At 49.6% G+C, this 18,993-nt stretch overlaps 1 protein-coding gene across 2 annotated transcripts in view; it reads right to left on the bottom strand.

Moving 5' to 3' along the window:
* Positions 1 to 18,993, bottom strand: part of EMILIN2 (elastin microfibril interfacer 2) — a 59,949-nt gene extending 40,956 nt beyond the window's left edge. The window contains exons 1-2 of one of the 2 annotated variants that reach the window (XM_019986692.2): positions 17,967 to 18,993; positions 17,304 to 17,426 (exon numbers count right to left, since the gene is read on the bottom strand). In XM_019986692.2, the coding sequence (XP_019842251.2) occupies positions 17,304 to 17,426; positions 17,967 to 18,112 (269 nt within the window). In that variant the 5' untranslated portion in view covers positions 18,113 to 18,993. The remainder of the gene's footprint in view (positions 1 to 17,303; positions 17,427 to 17,966) is intronic. The other variant, XM_019986690.2, reaches the window with a different exon arrangement.

Genomic DNA, 18,993 nt, shown 5'->3' with positions numbered 1-18,993 from the left:
AGAGGCTCTTTAGTTCTTTGTTTTCTGCCATAAGAGTGGTGTCATCTGCATGTGCTAAGTGGCTTCAGTTGTGTCCAACTCTTTGTGTCCCCATGGACTGTAGCCTGCCAAGCTCCTCTGTCCATGGGATTCTACAGGCAAGAATACTGAAGCGGGTTGCCATTCCCTTCTCCAGGGGATCTTCCCAACCCAGGTCTCTTCCATCTCCTGCATTAGCAGGTGGGTTCTTTACCACTACACCCAGGAAGCCCATCATCTGCATATCTGAGATTACTGATATTGATAATTGCTGGAGAAACCACAATTGTAAGCTGTTTCTTTTCCTGTTTCCTCTTGAAGTCTTTTCCTTGGGTACTTATGATGGCAAGTTAGATTTCAAACCCCAAAATCCTCTTTGTTTTATGGTCTGATCATACAGCAAATAAGTAAAAGTTTTCCACAACTGATCACCCTTCTTAACCCTGAGGACAGAACAAGTTCCTAAGACAAAGTCAACTGGAGAAATGTCCAGTGACTCAACCATGAGGCTGTCCCAACTCAGCTGCAATCGACAGTGAAGTGTCATTTTCAGATTTACTATAAGAGTGGGGGTGCTTTCCCTCGGAGCAGACTCTCATTGCTAAAAATGACATCATTTCCAAGTGCAGGGCGCGCCCAGCAGCATGAAATACAGCTTATACGTGTGTTCCAAGGAGTCCACATTCTTAGCTTTAACTTCTTCACTTGGGGAAATACACGACGGAACACCAGTCCACAGCTGGGTAATGGCCAGCAAGTGTGGGGGGCCCCCAAGGCCCAAGCGCAGCCCCAGCTTTCTGGAGGCTGAATAATCCAACATTAACAAAGGCCCACAATACCCTAAAGAAATTCTTTGGGGAAGGGCCAAGGCTGCAGCAGGCTGCTTTTCCCACTACAGTCTATATGATTCCACTTCTCAAAGCCACACCCCGTCCCCTGATTCCTGGAGTCAGGACCAGAGAGTGGCGGCCTCCACCCCATCCCTCCCCGCGCGCACAGCCCCCAGGTTCCCACGGTGTGGACACAAGAACAGCTGCAGCCTCAGCCTTTGGCGTGACGCTCAGCCCAAGGGCGATTTTCTGTGGTTCAGAATCCAGATCTTTCTTCTCAGAGCCGCTGAATATTTTGATTATTTCCTCTTTTTTTTTTTTAAAAAAGAAGAAGCACGATTTCCTCAAATTCTCCTGCAGAAGTCACAATAATTTTGAAAGCTTTTCTTCCATGTCCTTTGTCTTGTTTGGCAACCTCCCTCCCTCAGCTCTGGTCACTCCGTGCTTTCTTTTCTCTCAGCTTCCACGTCTGCCAGCTGCCCTCCCCCCTGCAGCTGCCCACCAGGTGTTCTCGGTACATTCAGATCAATCGACCATGGGTTGAAAGGATTCACGGAAGGGCTTCTCTGGTGGCTCAGTGGTAAAGAATCTGCCTGCCAATGCAGGAGACGTGGATTCGATCCCTGATCTGGGACGATCCCACATGCCTTGGAGCAACAACTACTGAGCCTGTGCTCTAGAGCCTGAGAGCCAGAACTACGGAGTCCACGCGCTGCAGCTAGGGAAGCCCTAGAGCCTGTGCTCCACAAGAGAAGCCACCGCAGTGAGAAGCCCATGCACCACAGCTGGAGAGCAGCCCCGCTTGCCACGACGAGAGAAAAGCCCGCACAGTAACAAAGACCCAGCACAGCCAAAAATAAATAAATACATTAAAAAAAAAAAAGAAAGTATTCATGGAAAAGAAAATTCCAGAAAGTTTCAAAAAAGCAAAACGAATTTGTCACACACCCAGCTACTGTAAGTACTTACATAGCATTTATGCTGTATTATGAGTTATCCAGACACAATTAAAAGTATACAGGAGGATATATGTAGGTTCTATGCAAGTATTACACCATTTTACATAAAGGACTTGAGCATCCATGGATTTTGGTTTCACGGGATGTCCCAGAACTAATCCCCTGTGGAGCCCAAAGGACCACTGTATTGCTTTTCCATTCAAAGGGGAACTGGCTACGATACCCCATCTGTAGTCAATGTTGGGCCTTTGGATGAAGACCATGGATGGTGGTCAGCTCTTAAAGATGCCTCACCTGGAACTTGGTGGAAATCACTTAGAAGCTCAGAAAATCCTAAGACAGTAGGAGTTTCTCCACAGATATAAAACCATGTTCTTTCTTTGGGGGTAATTCATTCTCAGTTTAAAAAAATAATCTGGGAATTGAAAACATGGCTTGTGTTTCTTTTCTAATTTATGACCACACTGTGGGGGAGAAGGACCAAGTGTTACAACCTAGTTTAATATTTCTCACATTGTCCAGGTAACGCCAGTGCTACCTTATGATTTTCAAATCCACACGTAAGACAAACAAGGTCAAGACATTGACAGCCAACTGCCCTCTGCTTATAAGGAGCAGAACTCTGCTTTGGAAGATGGTGCCACAGCCAGCCCGCCTCCAGCCTGAAGGTGTAGACAAGTAGAGGGCCAGGGGTAGGGAAAGAAGAATTGTGCTTATTTGCTTTTAAATAGAAAAGGGTGATGGAGGCCATGGAGGAGAAGAAAGTGAGGAGGAATTTTACTCCAAGGAGACTCAGAGTGGCCAGTGGATTTTTAAGGTTGGAAGCATCTGCCATGTCTGCCAAGCTGCTTGTGTTGCTGCAGTCTTCACTGAATCCTCGTGCTCAGGCTGGCTTGTGGAACTTGATTTTTTTCTTAAGGAATTAAAAAAAAATTAACTTATTTTTGGCTGCACTGGGTCTTAGTTACTTTGCACAGGCTTTCTCTAGTTGCGGCGAGCAGCGGCTACTCTCCAGTTGTGGAGCGCGGGCTTCTCACTGCAGTGACTTCCTTGTTGAAGTCACGGGCTCTGGAGCACAGGCTCAGCAGTTGTGGCGCACGGGCTTGATGGCTCTGCAGCATGTGGAATCTTCCCGGACCAGGGCTTGAACCCATCTCTTCTGTGCTGGCAGACGGATTCTTATTCACTGAGCCACCAGAGAAGTCCTTTCTGAAGGAATTTGAGGGTGTGATGTTTTTCTGAGAAAACCAGCCCAGAACCCAAGTATGCAGGTGCTGTAGGACGATAGGGTGTAACAACCTGGAGAAACGCTTCAGGGCATCACGGTTCTTGTAAATTGAGCGGGGAGGGAGACAAATATACAGACTGAGGTGGTGAAGAGGGGCTGCCGCTTGCTGTCCATCGCTTTAAAAATCATTTAAGAAAAATAACATAGATTGCATTATTTTGTTTTGTTTAAATAAAACAACTAAGATCTATGGTCTGAGTAGTAATTCTCACCCTCATGATAACCCAGGCGCTAGGTTGGCCCACCATTCAAGACGTCACTGCAATTTACTTTATCACAAATAAAATACATCAGCATGCTATTTTCAAAGAATTTCTGTCACAAGAATAATCTTTAAAATAATTTCCTATATTTTCAGTATTTAACTTTCTCAAAACGCACTCTTATCTCTAATTACTGTATCCTCCCAATTACACCAAAGCATTCCTTAGAGCTGTGTACACGAACCCTGGGCCATCCCAGTGGCTCAGTGATAAAGAACCCGCCTGCAACGCAGGACACGCAGGTTCGATTCCTAAGTTGGGAAGATTCCCTGGAGAAGGGAATACCAACCCACTCCACTATTCTTGCCTGGAGAATTCCATGGACAGAGGAGCCTGACGGGCTACAGTCCATAAGAGTAAGACACGAATGAGTGACTAATCGACAACATGAAGCCTCCCCAAATCAAAACTCCATCATACTTCACACAGAGAGGCAACGTAGGCTTACACCTTGGTCAAAAGCTTTTAAAGCTCACGCTGAGATGACCAGCTCAGGAATCTAAACGACAACACACATTGTTACTTTGGTTGATTTAACGGGAATCTATCCTATCACAACCCTTCGTTTTAGCTGCAAGCCACTGCATTTTCACTCATCTGTAACAATCATTTCAAAGTCTGTGCATGCCACGATTTCCATTTTAAAAACACAAGCCATGGCCAGTTGTTCAAACTTATGGTCTCCGTGCCTGAAACATGAAAACCAAACTCAGCACATACGAGTCTTCACAATGGGAGGGAAACAAGCTAAAAACTTTCTCTCCCCGAGAATGAAGCCTAATGCAAACCATGGGCTTTGGATGACTGTCATGAACCAGAGCAGGTTCATCAACTGTAAGAGATGCTCTGCTCTGCAGGGGAAGCCGATAATGGCGGAAGCTGGGTATATGTGGGCGGTGGGGGAACATGAGCAATCTCCTTACTGTCCCCTCAGTTTTGCTGTAAACCTTAGACTGCTCCAAAAATATATAGTCTTAATAAAAGAAATAAATGAAACAGTTCACATGCTTTCTCTTTCATCCATTCATTCAGCAAACATCCTCTGGGTGCCCACCAGGACCACACGATGGCTCTCCCTGAGTATCTACTATGGAACCCTCATACTTAACGGGAGCCTACAGACGTCTATGACCCAGAGCAACGGGCACTGTTCTAGGGCATCTCAGCAGAGACCAGTCATATCAGACAAGACGTATACAATTATTTTATTGTATTTACCATAAGGTAAAAATTTGTAGTAAGACTAACCCTCTGAGCTGCTTCTATAATAATAGACCCAACTGCCCACATGAAAGATTAGAGTTGATTACTGATCAAAGGTGATGAATAATGAGGTACTGAGATCAGCTCTGGGATTTCTTTGGAAGGAATGATGCTAAAGCTGAAACTCCAGTACTCTGGCCACCTCATGCGAAGAGTTGACTCATTGGAAAAGACTCTGATGCTGGGAAGGATTGGGGGCAGGAGGAGAAGGGGATGACAGAGGATTAGATGGCTGGATGGCATCACTGACTCGAGGGACGTGAATCTGAGTGAACTCCGGGAGTTGGTGATGGACAGGGAGGCCTGGTGTGCTGCAGTTCATGGGGTCGCAAAGAGTCGGACATGACTGAGCGACTGAACTGAACTGATCCTTCTGTGAATAATGGCAATTCTGCCACAACCTCTAAAAGACAGTGCATAAAAAAATTCACCTTCTCTCACAAGATCAAAGTTATGGTTTTTCCAGTAGTCATGTACGGATGTGAGAGCTGGACCATGAAGAAGGCTGAGTGCTGAAGAATTGGTACTTTTGAACTGTGGTGTTGGAAAAGACTCTGGAGAGTCCCTTGAACTGCAAGGAGAGCAAACCAGTCAATCCTAAAGTACATCAACCCTGAATATTCATTGGGAGGACTGATACTGAAGCTCCAATACTTTGGCCACCTCATGTGAAGAGCCAACTCACTGGAAAAGACCCTGATGCTGGTAAAGATTGAAGGCAAAAGAAGGGGGTGACAGAGGATGAGATGGTTGGATGGCATCATTGACTCAATGTACATGAGTTTGCGCAAACTCCGGAAGATAGTGAAGGAAAGGGAAGACTGGTATGCTGTAGTCCATAGGGTTGTAAAGAGTTGGACAAAACTGAGTGACTAAACAACAACACAAGTTATGGTCCTTTTTTGTTGTTGTTAAATTAATTCATTTTTAATTGGATGATAGTTGCTTCACAATATTGTTGTTGGTTTCTGCCATATATCAACATGAATCAGCCATAGGTGTATGTATGTCTCCTCCCTCTTGAAACTCCCTCCCACTCCATCCCACCACTCTATGTAAAATTAGATAGCCAATGGAAATTTGCCGTATGACACACGGAGCTCAAATCTGGTGCTCTGGTACAGTCCTTTTTATCCCCACCATTGACAACGGACTAACATGCTCAGAGACTGCTCTTCACCCCAAATCACGGAGAAGAGGCCTCCTGGCCATTTCATCTCTGTCACTGCTCACCCCTCCACAGCCAGACCCACTTCTCCCACCACACTTGCTTCAGCTCCACCAGGGAACCGGGCCAGGCTCCCAGCAGAGCCCCTCCCGCTGTTCCCCACCCATCCTCTCCTTTCTCCAACCCATTTTGCACAAATTGCCAGATTAACATCTGGAGCTCTGCTGGTGTCCTTGACCTAAAATTCTCCATGGTGCCTCTTTGCCTAAATGATAGGACCCACACTCCCAACCCTGGGTTACAGCTTGAATTCTCTGTCACCCCAAAAATATGTCAGTGTTTGAATCCTAGGACCTTGGAATGTGACTTTATTTGGAGGTAGGGGGCTTCCCAAGTGGCACTAGTGGTAAAGAACCCTCCTGCCAATGCAGGAGACCGTAAGAGATGCGGGTTTGATCCCTGATCAGGAAGGTCCCCTGGAGGAGGGCATGGCAACCCACTCCAGCATTCTTGCCTGGAGAGCCCCATGGACAGAGGAGCCTGGCGGGCTATAGTCCCCAGGGCCACAAAAGAGCTGGACATGGTTGAAGCCATTTACTATGCATTCAGGGGCTTACAGAGGTGAGCAAGTTAACATGAGGGCGTCAGGATGACTGATGTCCTCATACACAGGGCGCATCGGGACAGACACCCATGGATTCGGTGACCATCTACATGCCAAGGGGCCAGGCCCAGAACAGACCTCCCCTGCGCCCCATGGCTTACTCCTCCCTTCTCTCCTCCTCTCGGCCCCTGCTAACGTCCTCTCTGGGCTGTGCTGGTGTTCTCTCACGTCTGCATCTTTCAGCTGGAACCTTCCTTCAAAGCCCTGCTAGAACGTCACCACCTGCAAACAAGCTCGCGGATTCCTCCCGGATGGAAACAATTTCCTCCGCCGCTGAACATCCTCCACTGTCTGTGCTTCTCTTATTGCGGCCCTCATGCCTACCTTTTGCTTCATAAACACTTCTGTTTATGTCTCCCGTCACCTACTGGCCGTGAACTTCTGGAGAGCTAGAGAGAAGTCGGGTTCCTTGCTGTGTCCCCATGGGGCCTAGACCTGGGCCAGATGGAGGCCAGGCACAAAAATATTTGTTTAATGAAACCAAGGAACTAAGAGTCTTCAAATAATAAGTCTACTTAACCCTACTGGGAGAAGGCAATGGCAACCCACTCCAGTGTTCTTGCCTGGAGAATCCCAGGGATGGGGGAGCCTGGTGGGCTGCCGTCTATGGGGTCACACAGAGTCGGACACGACTGAAGCGACTTAGCAGCAGCAGCAACCCTACTGAGCTTCGTGCCAGTTCGAAACGGTGTATGCTAATTAGGCAGCCTCAATCCAACATCTCCCCGGGGCGAAACGGGCCCTGTGTTTCTTTACCCCATTACGGTTTCATCCAGTGTTCGACATCTGTTACGTATTTACTGTCTCATTTGGTCTTCGGGAAAATCAGAGTAGTACCCTTACTATCAGTATAAGTGAGCTTCCACACTGTATTTTACCATGAGTCCTCAGCTTCCAAACAACCAGACACAGATGGTGGAGGACACACGCAAAGGAATACTACTCGACAGTAAAAAGTAATCGACCAGGGACCCAGAGCACAACACGGACGTGCCTTAAAACTACCAAGCTGAATGAAAAAACCTAATGCATGAGTACAGAGCATATGACTCTTGACATAAATCTCTAGAGAACACAAACCCATCAGCAGTTGCCTGGGGAGGGAGTGTGGAGCGGGGTGGGAGGGGAACTGGAGGGAGGGATTATAAGGGGTGTGAGGTCACTCTTGGGGGTGATGGAGGCGTTCAATATCCTAACAGTGATGTTGGTTTCACAGGTATATATACATGTTAAATCATACAACTTTAAATATGTACGGTTTATGTAAATTACACCTCAGTAGAGCTGTGTGCTTTGCATATAGCATACATATATAATATATACATATATTTTATATGCTATATACACTTTATATATATTTATGCACTTGAGTATTTTAAAATCTCATCAGCATTTCGAAGCAAATTGCCAGTCTTGACCGTCCAATTACAAATCTCAGTTAAGAAAAAGCCAAAATCAGCATTATTAAGTCCTTTTCAGAGTTTCAAAATGAGGATTTAACTAAAATTTTCTTGTTTTTACTGTATCAGATTACTTTTCAAACACACAACCAATTGCTTTATTTCTACTGGGAACTCAGCCCTAATATCTATTTTTGTACTTTTGAAAGCTGTTGTCATTCAGTCGCTAAGTCATGTCTCTTTGCGAACCTCATGGACTGAAGCACACCAGGCTCCTCTGTCCTCCACCATCTCCCAGAGTTTGCTCAGATTCATGTCCACTGAGTCAATGATGCTATCTAAACATCTCATTCTCTGCTGCCCTCTTCTCCTTTAACCCTCAATCTTTCCCAGCATCAGGGTCTTTTCCAGTGAGTCAGTTCTTTGCATCAGGTGGCATGGAAAACAAAATTTTTCAAAACAGAATTTTCTTTTTTATCTTCAAATTGCCATTTTGTGTAAAATAACACAAAATGTCAAAGATGTAAATGAGCATTTAAAAAATATGACAAAGAGTGACTCCTCATTGGGACTGTTCTTTCCCAGAGTGGACTCTGCCAAGGAGGGCTCAGCGGGCACCTTGCAATTTGGTTCTGGACATGAGCCGTGAATGGTGTTTCTGCCTTCCCTCCCTTCTGCTCCGCCAGTGAGCAAGGAATCTGTGTTTCATCTCACTAGTTGTTTTTTTGCCATGATGCAACCGAACGACTCCCAGATACCTTGAGAGTGGCCAGAAGATGATGCAATGTGTGGGGATGGGAACGGGCTTATGGTTTATCACAATGGAGCCAGGCCCTGACCCTGGGCTGTGGTCCTGGAACACTGCTGCTCCAGCAGATGACAGCTGGGCCATCTCCGGGGTGGGCCACCTGGTGTATACGTCAGGCCTGAGCACCATCAGGACAGCAGCTTCTGGAATGTTCAACACATCCAGAGGGGCTTGTGATGCCTCCCTCCCTGCCCAAGGCCCTCATTCCCCTCACTCCCCCGCCATACCCCCCGCCCCGCCTGTGTCAGAGCTCTTAGGGCTGAAACTGCCTGGAGCCAGGGAACCACTTTACTGGTGAAAAGATCCCTCGCGAAGGGCTGGATTGTGAAACCTGCCCCACCCTGGGCTCTGTTGCAATCTCCACCACAGCTTTCGGGCTCCACTTTCAAGATATGTGGAAAAGCTTCAGTTAGCAGAAAACAAGTGGCATTTTCACCACCACGGTTTAGGGAGAAAAAAATCTAGGCCCCCCCAAAAAAAAAAAAAAAATCTAGGCCCTTATATCACGATCCTTTAATAGCATCCGTGCTGGGCAGATGCAGGCGAACAGCTGGAAGCAGGAGGGAATTCTCTGGCACCTCATAATAAGCTGCGAGCAAAGATAACCTAATGAGGCCCACACAGACAATCACAAAAGTGGGAGAAGATGGGAGAAGTCAGGGAAAAGTTGAGACATCTCACAGCCAATTCCCTTTCATCAAAATGATCAGCTTGAGAAGACTTCATCTAAATACGCATCTCAAATTTCTTTTAACTAAATCCTCAGGAAAGCATACTGTCCTGAAAGGTTGATGCTGCAAAGAATAATTTTTAGGTGTATTCCATAATCTTCTAATATTTTTTTAGGTGGGGGTGGGTAGAAAAGAGCAGCTGGATCTTGACACACCCATAGAAGTTTGCTTCTCCAGCATTTTCGAACCAGGAATTTGGTTAGTTGGAAACCTCCCTACGTTTTTTTCAGCACCCATCACCACTTTAAAACAGGAAGGAAGGAAGGAAGAAAACTTGTTGGTGAGCTTCGTTTTAATAACTTCATTATTTTTCCTCCCACGTGACCTGCCAGCACATTGAAAACCACTCTGTCCCTCTCCAGATCCTCCCAGGAAAATCATTCATCAGCAGAGTCACGCTCGTGTCATTTTATCAAGTGGGTCATTGTTATTTTTAAGTCCAGAAAACTGCTTCATCAAGCGCGGAAGCAGTTAATTCTGGGCAGTGAAACAGTCCTGTAGCCAACAATAAATCAGAACATTTGGGTGACAGTCTGGAAGTCATCCGAACACTGGCAGTCTGTCAGTTTTTGATTTTAGAAAACAGTATGTAAAACAGCAGCTCACTGTCACGCACGGCACCTGCCTCATTATTCACTCAGTAAACACGAGTAATATCTTAATATTCCCAACATGAAGAAGAGGATTTTTTTTTCTCAGAGCATTAAAACAGCGTGTTCTTGGCTGGATGAAACACGACTGGAGCTCAGCGAAGGCAACCTGGGGCTGACTCCTCTCTATGGACCCGCCGCGGGCACCCAAACACCTGCAGAGCTAGGAACCAACCTCCACAGCAACCAGAGCACTTATTTTTTAAAACTTTTGGCCACACCACGTGGGATCTTAGTTCCCTGACCAGGGATCAAACTCGTACCCCCGGATCCCCAGGGAAGCCCCAAAGCGCCTATTTTAAATCGACCGTAATCTCTCCTGTGCTTTTTCCCAAAAAAACTCCATGACTGCTCTGCTTCCAAAGCAACCTCTGGGTTTCACTTCACGTTTACAAATTGATTTAAACTGTCTCATTTTCTTAATTGTCATCTTAGGTCACTGTATGTCTTTATTTCATTCTTTAGCACCTCAGCCTTTCTCTAACTTGTTAGGGAATTCAGAGCCTTTAAAGAGGAGACCACCCGAGAGGCAACAACTCCAAACAGGGAGAACAAGCTCTGTCTGTTAGACATTGCTGGTGACTGTACCTCACAGCCGTCACCTCCCCTGTAGTGCTGAGGAAGCGCGTCTCAGAGAGGTTGAGTGACGAGCCTGAAGTCACACAGCTTGGCGGTGGTAGAGCAGAGGCCAGAAGTTGCATCTTCTATCTCTTCCGGAAGCGCTGGCCACACCTAGCCAGCCTTGAGGGACTACGTGAGGGGCCCGCTGACCTGTCCCCACCCCACCCTGCCATATCTCCCCTTTTCTGACTTCATCAGAATTCTAATTCATTGACCAAGTGTTGGTGGAATCACAGATCCGTGGAGGAAGACTAATTAACGGGAATTAAATGAGGCTTCACAAAAAGCCAACTGTTTTCCTTAAAGCCACAACCTCTGTGTGTATTCTATTCATTTTCCTCCAAGATAAGAAAGGTGGAAAGTGTAGCCCATAAGTACAAAGTTCTTCTTCCAAGACCCCAGTCTCTTCCCTGCTTAATCTCCTGGCTGAGCTTGTGATGAGAATAAAATAAAATTATGAATGTGAAAATGTTTTGGGAACACCAACTGCTGCTGCTGCTAAGTCGCTTCAGTCGTGTCTGACTCTGTGCAACCCCATAGATGGCAGCCCAGCAGGCTCCCCAGTCCCTGGGATTCTCCAGACAAGAACACTGGAGTGGATTGCCATTTCCTTCTCCAGTGCATGAAAGTGAAAAGTCAAAGTGAAGTCGCTTAGTTGTGTCCGACTCTTCGAGACCCCATGGACTGCAGCCTACCAGGCTCCTCCACCCATGGGATTTTCCAGGCAAGAGTACTGGAGTGGGGTGCCATTGCCTTCTCCTGGGAACACCAAAGGGCTCTACAAACATAGCATCGTATCTACTAGGAACGAAGGAAAAGAGTGAGGCAGCTTGAAAGGAAGGTCTGAGGCACCTGGGGAAGCACCAGAGGCTGCTGAGGATGGGGCCGGAAGAGGGGGACGCAGCAGGGACCAAGCACAGCTCTGGGTGCCTCTGTGCATGTGCTCCTGGGTTTGGACTTGGGGTCCCTCGTGATAACAAGGTCCCTCCTCGTACCAAGGAGCAGGGCTCATCACAGCCAATGGACCTCAAGACAGTAGTTAAAGCTGAATGAAGGGACTTCCCAGCTGGCCCAGAAGATAAGAATCTGCCTTGCAATGCAATGGACATGGGTTCGATCCCTGGCCCAGTGTCCCACATGCCGAGGGGCAACTAAGCCCGTGCGCCACAGCAACTGAGCCCAAGCTCCAGGATCTGTGCTCCGGAAAAAGAGAAGCCACCGCAATGAGAAGCTCTCGCACCGCAACTAGAGAAAGCCCACGTGCAGCAACAAAGACTCAGCACAGCCAAAAATCAAGAAATCTTGGGGGAAAAAAAAAACCCAGAAAGAAGAAACATTCCCCCAGAGCAATCTACACAAAAGGCACAGTTTGAATTGAAAGCAATTTCGTTCCTGGAGATGTGAGAAACGTAGAATTGGCTCTAGAAGACGTAAGCCCTCATTTTTTTCCCTCCAGTCTCAAGCGCTTTTTTTTTTTTTTTCTTTTTAAGCTTTTCCTGGCTGAGACTGCTCCCTAATAGAAAACTTTTCTTCCAAATGAATGACCATCTGCTCCCTCTAGAATCTAAGGATTAGAGGAGTTCTGGAAACTCAGCACCAACACTCACACCTGGGGGAAATTCGAAAATTCTGCATCTGTTTTATCACAGCAGTGCAGGCTCCTAGAGTTGGCCCCGCCCAGCTCCCTGTCCTGACCGCTGAGTGTTTTTCTTTTTTAAAAAAGAGCTAATAGGAAAAATTTCACCAAAATTCTATACACCCAAGGAGCGGGTAGGCCTGGGCTGGGCAGATGCTGATAAACCCAGTCAGTTTGCAGTGTCAGACAGCAGTGAATAGAGGGGAAAAACCCTGCCTTACGTTTGAGGTCCTCCCTGTCCTCACCAGCAAGGCGCCTCCTCTGCACATGGGACACCCCCAAACGCCTCAAATACTAACAGCACTCAGCTTAGCCCAGCTGAGTGGGAGGTGAAGGGACTCTCTAGAATTGCTGCCATGAGGCATGAATGATGCATGAAAGGAACAATGCCCAGTCCAGCCAGGAGAAGAAAGACAGTGCTGTTTTCCATCAGCAGTGCACACAAGCATGGCCAACCCGTGTTGAGGGGGGCGCTCTGCGAGAGCTCAGATCCTCACTATCCCCTCCCATCACACTGGGGCTGCCAGGGTCATAGCATCACACATGGAGGCACACTCACGCACGCACACCACACACACCCTTGGGGCGCTCATCACTGAGTGTGGGTTTAGACAGCAAGGGGCTGTGTGGGATGGGAAGAGCCTAAGGCTTAGAAATAACAGAGCTGGACTTGTTCCCAGGCTCCACTACTTCCTGACTACATGCCCTCCTGTAAAAGGGGGATAATGCCCAGGGATTGCAGTACAGACGGAAGATAATGAACATAAAAGGACTCATCCCCTTACAAGAATGCTCTCCAAGAAGAGCGTCTCGTGAAATCAGCCCTGGACACTGCATCAAGTCTGCCAAGGCTGTCAACCTGCCCGGTTCCCACCCTGCAGAAAGAATTCCAAGTCTCCCACATTCCTATGTCTCCCAAAACAAGTCCCTCAAACCAGTCCAGGACAAGACAGACTCTCTCCGCTGGGACCATCCTAAGTGCGGGGGTGTGTGCAACAGTGACCATCTACCAAACAGGCTGAACTGCTAAAGGCTTTTACAATGAATCAGAGAACTCTGCAATACGATGAAATTTTAGAAGATTTATGTCTTTCTTAACGTGAACGTGTAAAGCTGAACAATGATCTCAGAGTGGGGAACGGTCCTCAGACCCATCTTCAGAATTCAGAGTAAATGATCAATCGCCACTGCCCAGCTTTTATGCTGCTTTAGAGTTCACAGCAGCTGCCCTTCCCTCCTCACTGGATAATCAGCACCAGATAACTTCTCTCCTCCCCGGGTCAGATCAGCCACCCTCAGGAATTAGCTAAGGGAAGACAGAGCAGTGTCTGTGGACATGGTCCTGTGCCTTGGAGACCCGGACCCCTCCTCACACTGAGGGCACCAGAGACACAGACCCACAGAGAGAGAGAGAGCCCTGATTTCAAATTCCTAGTGACAGAGAAGTCTTCATAGTAATTAACCATCCTCCGTACACAAGAATGGTATCACCACCTCACAATTATTAGGACACGAGCTTCGAATGGTTTTTCTGGAAGCACGCTTTAAACTCCATCCCCAGTGACAAGTCTCAGGGTGGTGGCTGAGCCCAGGGGGACAGGGGTGGTTTTCCACAAGTCTCAAGCTCCACCAGGCTGGCCTCCCTAATTAGCATCTTTTCAACAACCAGCCTAACAAACCAAACAAAGGAAGCAAACTGGCCAGTGTTTTCATAAAATAAGAGCCAAACTGCACAGCACGGTAGACAGTGTGAAAAATGATGGAGTCCACGGCATCCTTGCAAATGATGCCCAGGAAACAGAGTAAAGCACACAGGCATGAACACACATGCACAAGCTCGTACGAGGACCAACGATGCTCACTCACTTTTATGTGGGAATTGCCTTCCGTGAAAGAACGTGGAAATCCTTTTAGTAGCTGAGTACTCTACAAGTACTAAAGTGGTGTTTTTTGTTGTTGTTGTTTTGCTTTTGTTTATAGTCACTAAGCTGTGTCTGACTCTTTTGCGACCCCATAGACTGCAGCCCACCAGGCTCTTCTGTCCATGGAATTTTCCAGGCAAGAATACTGGAGTGGGTTGCCATTTCCTTCTCCAGGGCATCTTCCCAGTCCAGGGATTGAACCCGCATCTCCTGCATTGGTAGGCAGGTTCTTAACCACTGAGCCAACCAGGGAAGCCACTAAAGACACTCTCACTCTCTCATGTTACAGGGACAGAGGCCTGTCCACAAAGGCCAGGTCTCCTGGCAGCACTGCCACTACCCTGTCATGTGACCACAGGAAAGTCAGGGACTTCTTGCCTCAAGTCTTCACTGATAAAAATGGGGACAACGGTATTCATTTTGAAGGACCGTCACAGGCATTAAACTAATGTATGGACTAAACAGCCCTGACACGGTGCCTGACACACAAGGTTCTCTACAGCATCAGGAAAGCGCTTACTCACAACGCCCGTGTATCAGACAAAACCCTCTCCACTTCCAGTTTCACACGAACGACGCCCAAATTCACAATCTGGAACCAAAGTCTCTGTACGTGCAAACGGAGCATCGGCTAAACCTTCTGGAAGCCCACGCGTGCCAAGTCCCCAGACCCCGAGGCAGGTGAGCGTCCAGCTCGGAAGTTCTCCTACTGCAGGACTTACTTCCCCCCTGAACCCTGGTCTCCCTCTGATTTCCCTCAGTCTCAGGGCAAATTCAGTCTCTCCCTTCGGCTTTTTCACTTCTGTCCTAAAACCTGCTAAGTCTTCCAAGTAGCTCTTCATCTGCTTTAAAGTGTGAAAGTGTTCAGTAGCTTAGTCATGTCCGACTTTTTGTGAAGACTCCATGGACTATAGCCCGCCAGGCTCCTCTGTCCACGGGGATTCTCCAGGCAAGAATACTGGAGCGTGGGTAGCCATGCTCTCCTCCAGGGGATCTTCCCAACCCAGGGAGTGAACCTTGGTCTCCCGCATTGCGAGCAGATTATTTACTGTCTGAGCCACCAGGCTTCACCTGCTTGGCTACTACCAATTCCCTTTTCCCACAAAAACCCTTGAAACACATTAGACTCTTGGGTAAAGGGGTTTCCACAGGACCACACCCTGCATCTCACACAAGTTACAAGGCCTAGCCCCCGGCCTGCAACTATCTCCTGCATTAGCAGAAGGCCTATCCCCCTCCTCCTGCTGCCCCAGACCCCTGGCCTTTCTGGACCCCTCCACCTCCTGGGCTTCTCCTCCCCAGCTCTCTAAGATGGCACCTCCTCTTCCAAGGCCTTGGCTTTGCTCTCTCTCCTCCTCCCTCCATTCTCTCCACCGCCCCTAACAGCTCAGCTCTGCTCCGATTCTGTCAATTCCGCATGGCTCCTACCTGCTTCTCCCACGATGCTCGACAGTCACCAGTGGCTAAACCGCACTCCCCACTCGAGCCTGTCATGGGCCTCCAGGCCTGCCTGTCCCATGCCACCCAGAAAGCCCCCTCTCCATAACTCCAGGCTGAGTTTCCCAAGAACCTTCACTTTCATGGGTCTCAGGTCCTAAGGATCAAATCATGAAGAACTGACAACACCTGTGAATTGCGAGCAGCAACTCGGGCTCCTGGGCTCATCAGAAACACCTGCAAAATGCTGTGTTCTGCTCCCTGTGCAACCAGAGACACAGGCATTAGGAGAACACTGTGCTCCTCTGATGGGCTACCCAACTCAGTGTGACAGCCAGCAATTCAATGTCAAACCGATGCTCTGCGTACTGCAGTGGGGAGTCTAAGTTTTTTTTGTTTTGATGGGGGTCGTGGTGTTTTTGCTTTTAATAGGACTTATCCTTTCCCTGGTTCGATCCCTGGGTGGGGAAAATCCCCTGGAGGAGGGCATGGCGACCCACTCCAGTATTCTTGCCTGGAGAAAGCCATGGACAGAGGAGTCTGGAGGGCTACAAACAACCCATGGGGTGGCACAGAGTCAGACATGACCGAAGTGACCTAGCACGCAGGCATCCCTTCCTTGTCTCAGTCCTCACCACAGCCCACCTGGGATGATCCCAACTACAGCCTGAAGCCCACCCTCACCCCTTCATTGCCTTCTGGAATAAGGTTTCCTGCAGCACAAGTTCCAGTCTGTCCCTTTGCTCTGCCAGAGACAGATCCGCCTACTGGCTACTCTTTGCTGTAAAGACAACTGTGCTCTAAGACAAACAACTTATTCTTTGGGGAAAACAATTAATTTCAACCATCCCATGCGTCGGCTACAGCCATTTATTCACATCAGCTCACCCTCTGATATCTGACTTACACAAAAAACACAAAGACTGGCCAGATGACAACTGAATGAGGATGATGTATGTAACAAAATCTGTCCTCTGCTGCTTCGCTTCCTCCTTGCTGTTTTTTTAAGACAGTGAAATCTTTATGAGCAAAAAGATTAAGCCTTCCCCTCATCTTTAAGGACCATCTCTCCTGACAACCACTTAGCTGAATCCCCCAAATCTAGCCTGAAAAAACAACAACCGCACACTTTCAAGCGGGTTGTTCCTGGGGACTTTGGTTTAGAGACACACAACACCTGGAAGAGGTCAGTTTTATGGGGACATTTGGACAAAACGCCTGATTCAGAACACTGGCTAGAACAAACCTCTCAGCTAATCCTACCCTAAGAGTTTTTAGCAGTACACATTTTGGAATCTTCTCCGTGCCCCAGAACACACAATATGGATCTAATTAGGTCCAGCTGCCTTATGTTAGTAATAAAATTGAAAGAAAAAGAGAGGGAGAGAGAATGGGGGTGGGGGGCTTTGTTCGTCCCCTCCTCTGCCTTGCGATCGACCGCAAGGCAGGCGCGTCCCGGACGCTCACTCCAGACTCGAATACCCCGGAGAGCCTGGTACCCCGCTCAGCGCTCAGACTTTTCAGCGGCTGAGTTTCCATCCGCTGGAAGAGATTTTCTGAGCCGCTGGAGCCCAGAGATCCGACCCCACCCCTGCCCCAACCCCGGCCCAGTGCGCCCCGCCCGCCCCTCCGCTCCACGACTTACATGAGCGCAGACGGACAGGGCTTCTGGTTCCAGCCACAGTTGTACTGAGCTTGGATAAAAGTCTCGCTTCCCTCGAGCACCGAGCAGCTCACGTTCTTGTTCACGATGTAGGCGCACCAGTTCCTGGGGTGAAGGAGAGTCGGGGAGAGGGCACGGCATAAACCCGGAGAACAATGAGGCGGGGGAGAGAGGGAACGAGCCTTCACGGCGACCGACCGAGCGAGGGTCGGGGAGCCTGTGGTCCCACGGAGGCGGGAGGCCAACCAGCCGACATATGGAGGGTGCGCGGGTGCACCTTTGGAGAGCAGGCACCTTAATCCGACAAAAGACGGACAGAAGGGCCCTCCTCCCCACGTCCCAGGGGCCCCAGTCATTCCCGGGGAGTTTCCGGATCGCCCTGCCCTCCGGGGCTCTCCCTGCGCCTCACGGTCCGAGACGCAGCACCGCTGGGGGCGCGGGCGAGGTCGCCCGGGACGCCCAGCTCCGGCCGTGGAGCGCGCTCCACCGCGGAGGAGGCGCCGCCTCGGCAGCCCGAGGGAGGACCTCGGCTGCGGCTCCTCGCCTTTGGCGAGCAGCGTGGGGTCCTGCGGGAGACCGGGGAAGGGTGGGTGGGAGCCCACGGCTCTCGGCCCTCCTGGGGGCGAAGAGAGGCCACGCACTTACTTGTTCCTGGCGCTGGGCCGTGCGGGGTGCCCAGGCTGCGGGCTGGCGTGGCACAGCCCCGCGCCACCCAGGGCCAGCAGTGCCAGCGCCCAGCGCCAGGGCGCGCGGGGCCGGGGCCGGGGCCGGGGCCATGTCGGCGGCCACATTCTGCGCGCGGCGGGCGCGCTTCGCCGGCCGGATCCGGAGCGCGGGTCGGACTAGAGCCGGGAGGCTTCGGGCGGCCGGGGCGCGGCCGGAGAAGGCAGGAGGCTCAGGCGCTGCGCGGCGCCCTTACCCGCGCAGCGCGGCCGCCCCCTCCGGCTTCTCGCTCCCACTTCTCCTTTCCACCCCGTGCGCCCGCGCTTCTCCTCGGTCCCTCAATGACGCACAGGTCCCCCCGGGTGCCGCCCTCTTTATTTCACTTCCCTCTCCGGAACGTGACTCTCCCTCCGCCGCGTCTGTCTCCCGTCCTCTTGCTTCCCGGCAGGGGGTTTGGGGTGAAAGGTCTATAGGGTTTGGGAGAAGGGTCTCTGTTACAGAATTTCCAATTACTCATTCCTTTGGTCTCTTCCCAGAAGCCGGGCGACTCCGCCTCCCACCTTCCAGCGGGCGCGGCCGGCCCCTCGGGAAGGGCCGCCGTCGGCGACCCCGGCGGGGCTCACGTCGTGCTCGGTGCCGGCTTCCCAGGGACATCTTTATCAGTCCTTCGTTTGACTCGACTCGGATTTCCTCCTCTGGCAGGACGCGGCTACTCCTCCGCACTTGAACTTCGAAGACTTTAGGGGGAATGAACGCGGATCCTCTTTTTCTTACGCATCCATTAAACAAGTTTCCAAGTCAACGTGCCAGGCAGCCGGGGATGAGGAAAGAGCCCCACCGCCGCCGAGCAGCTTCCTGAAGGACAGTATCAGACTCTAATGTACTCCACTAATTTCCAAAAGGTAGTCCCAAAAAGCCAAGTAGTCCCACAGCCTCTGCTTCTGAGGTCCCATTCTGAACTTTAAAAAATTATTATTAAAGACATTTACTCCACAATAATCACCTTTTC

Source organism: Bos indicus, chromosome 24 (assembly GCF_029378745.1).
Source record: "Bos indicus isolate NIAB-ARS_2022 breed Sahiwal x Tharparkar chromosome 24, NIAB-ARS_B.indTharparkar_mat_pri_1.0, whole genome shotgun sequence".
NCBI lineage: Eukaryota > Metazoa > Chordata > Mammalia > Artiodactyla > Bovidae > Bos > Bos indicus.
The sequence above is the reverse complement of the archived record's forward strand: the minus strand, read 5'-3'. Positions and strand labels throughout refer to the sequence as shown.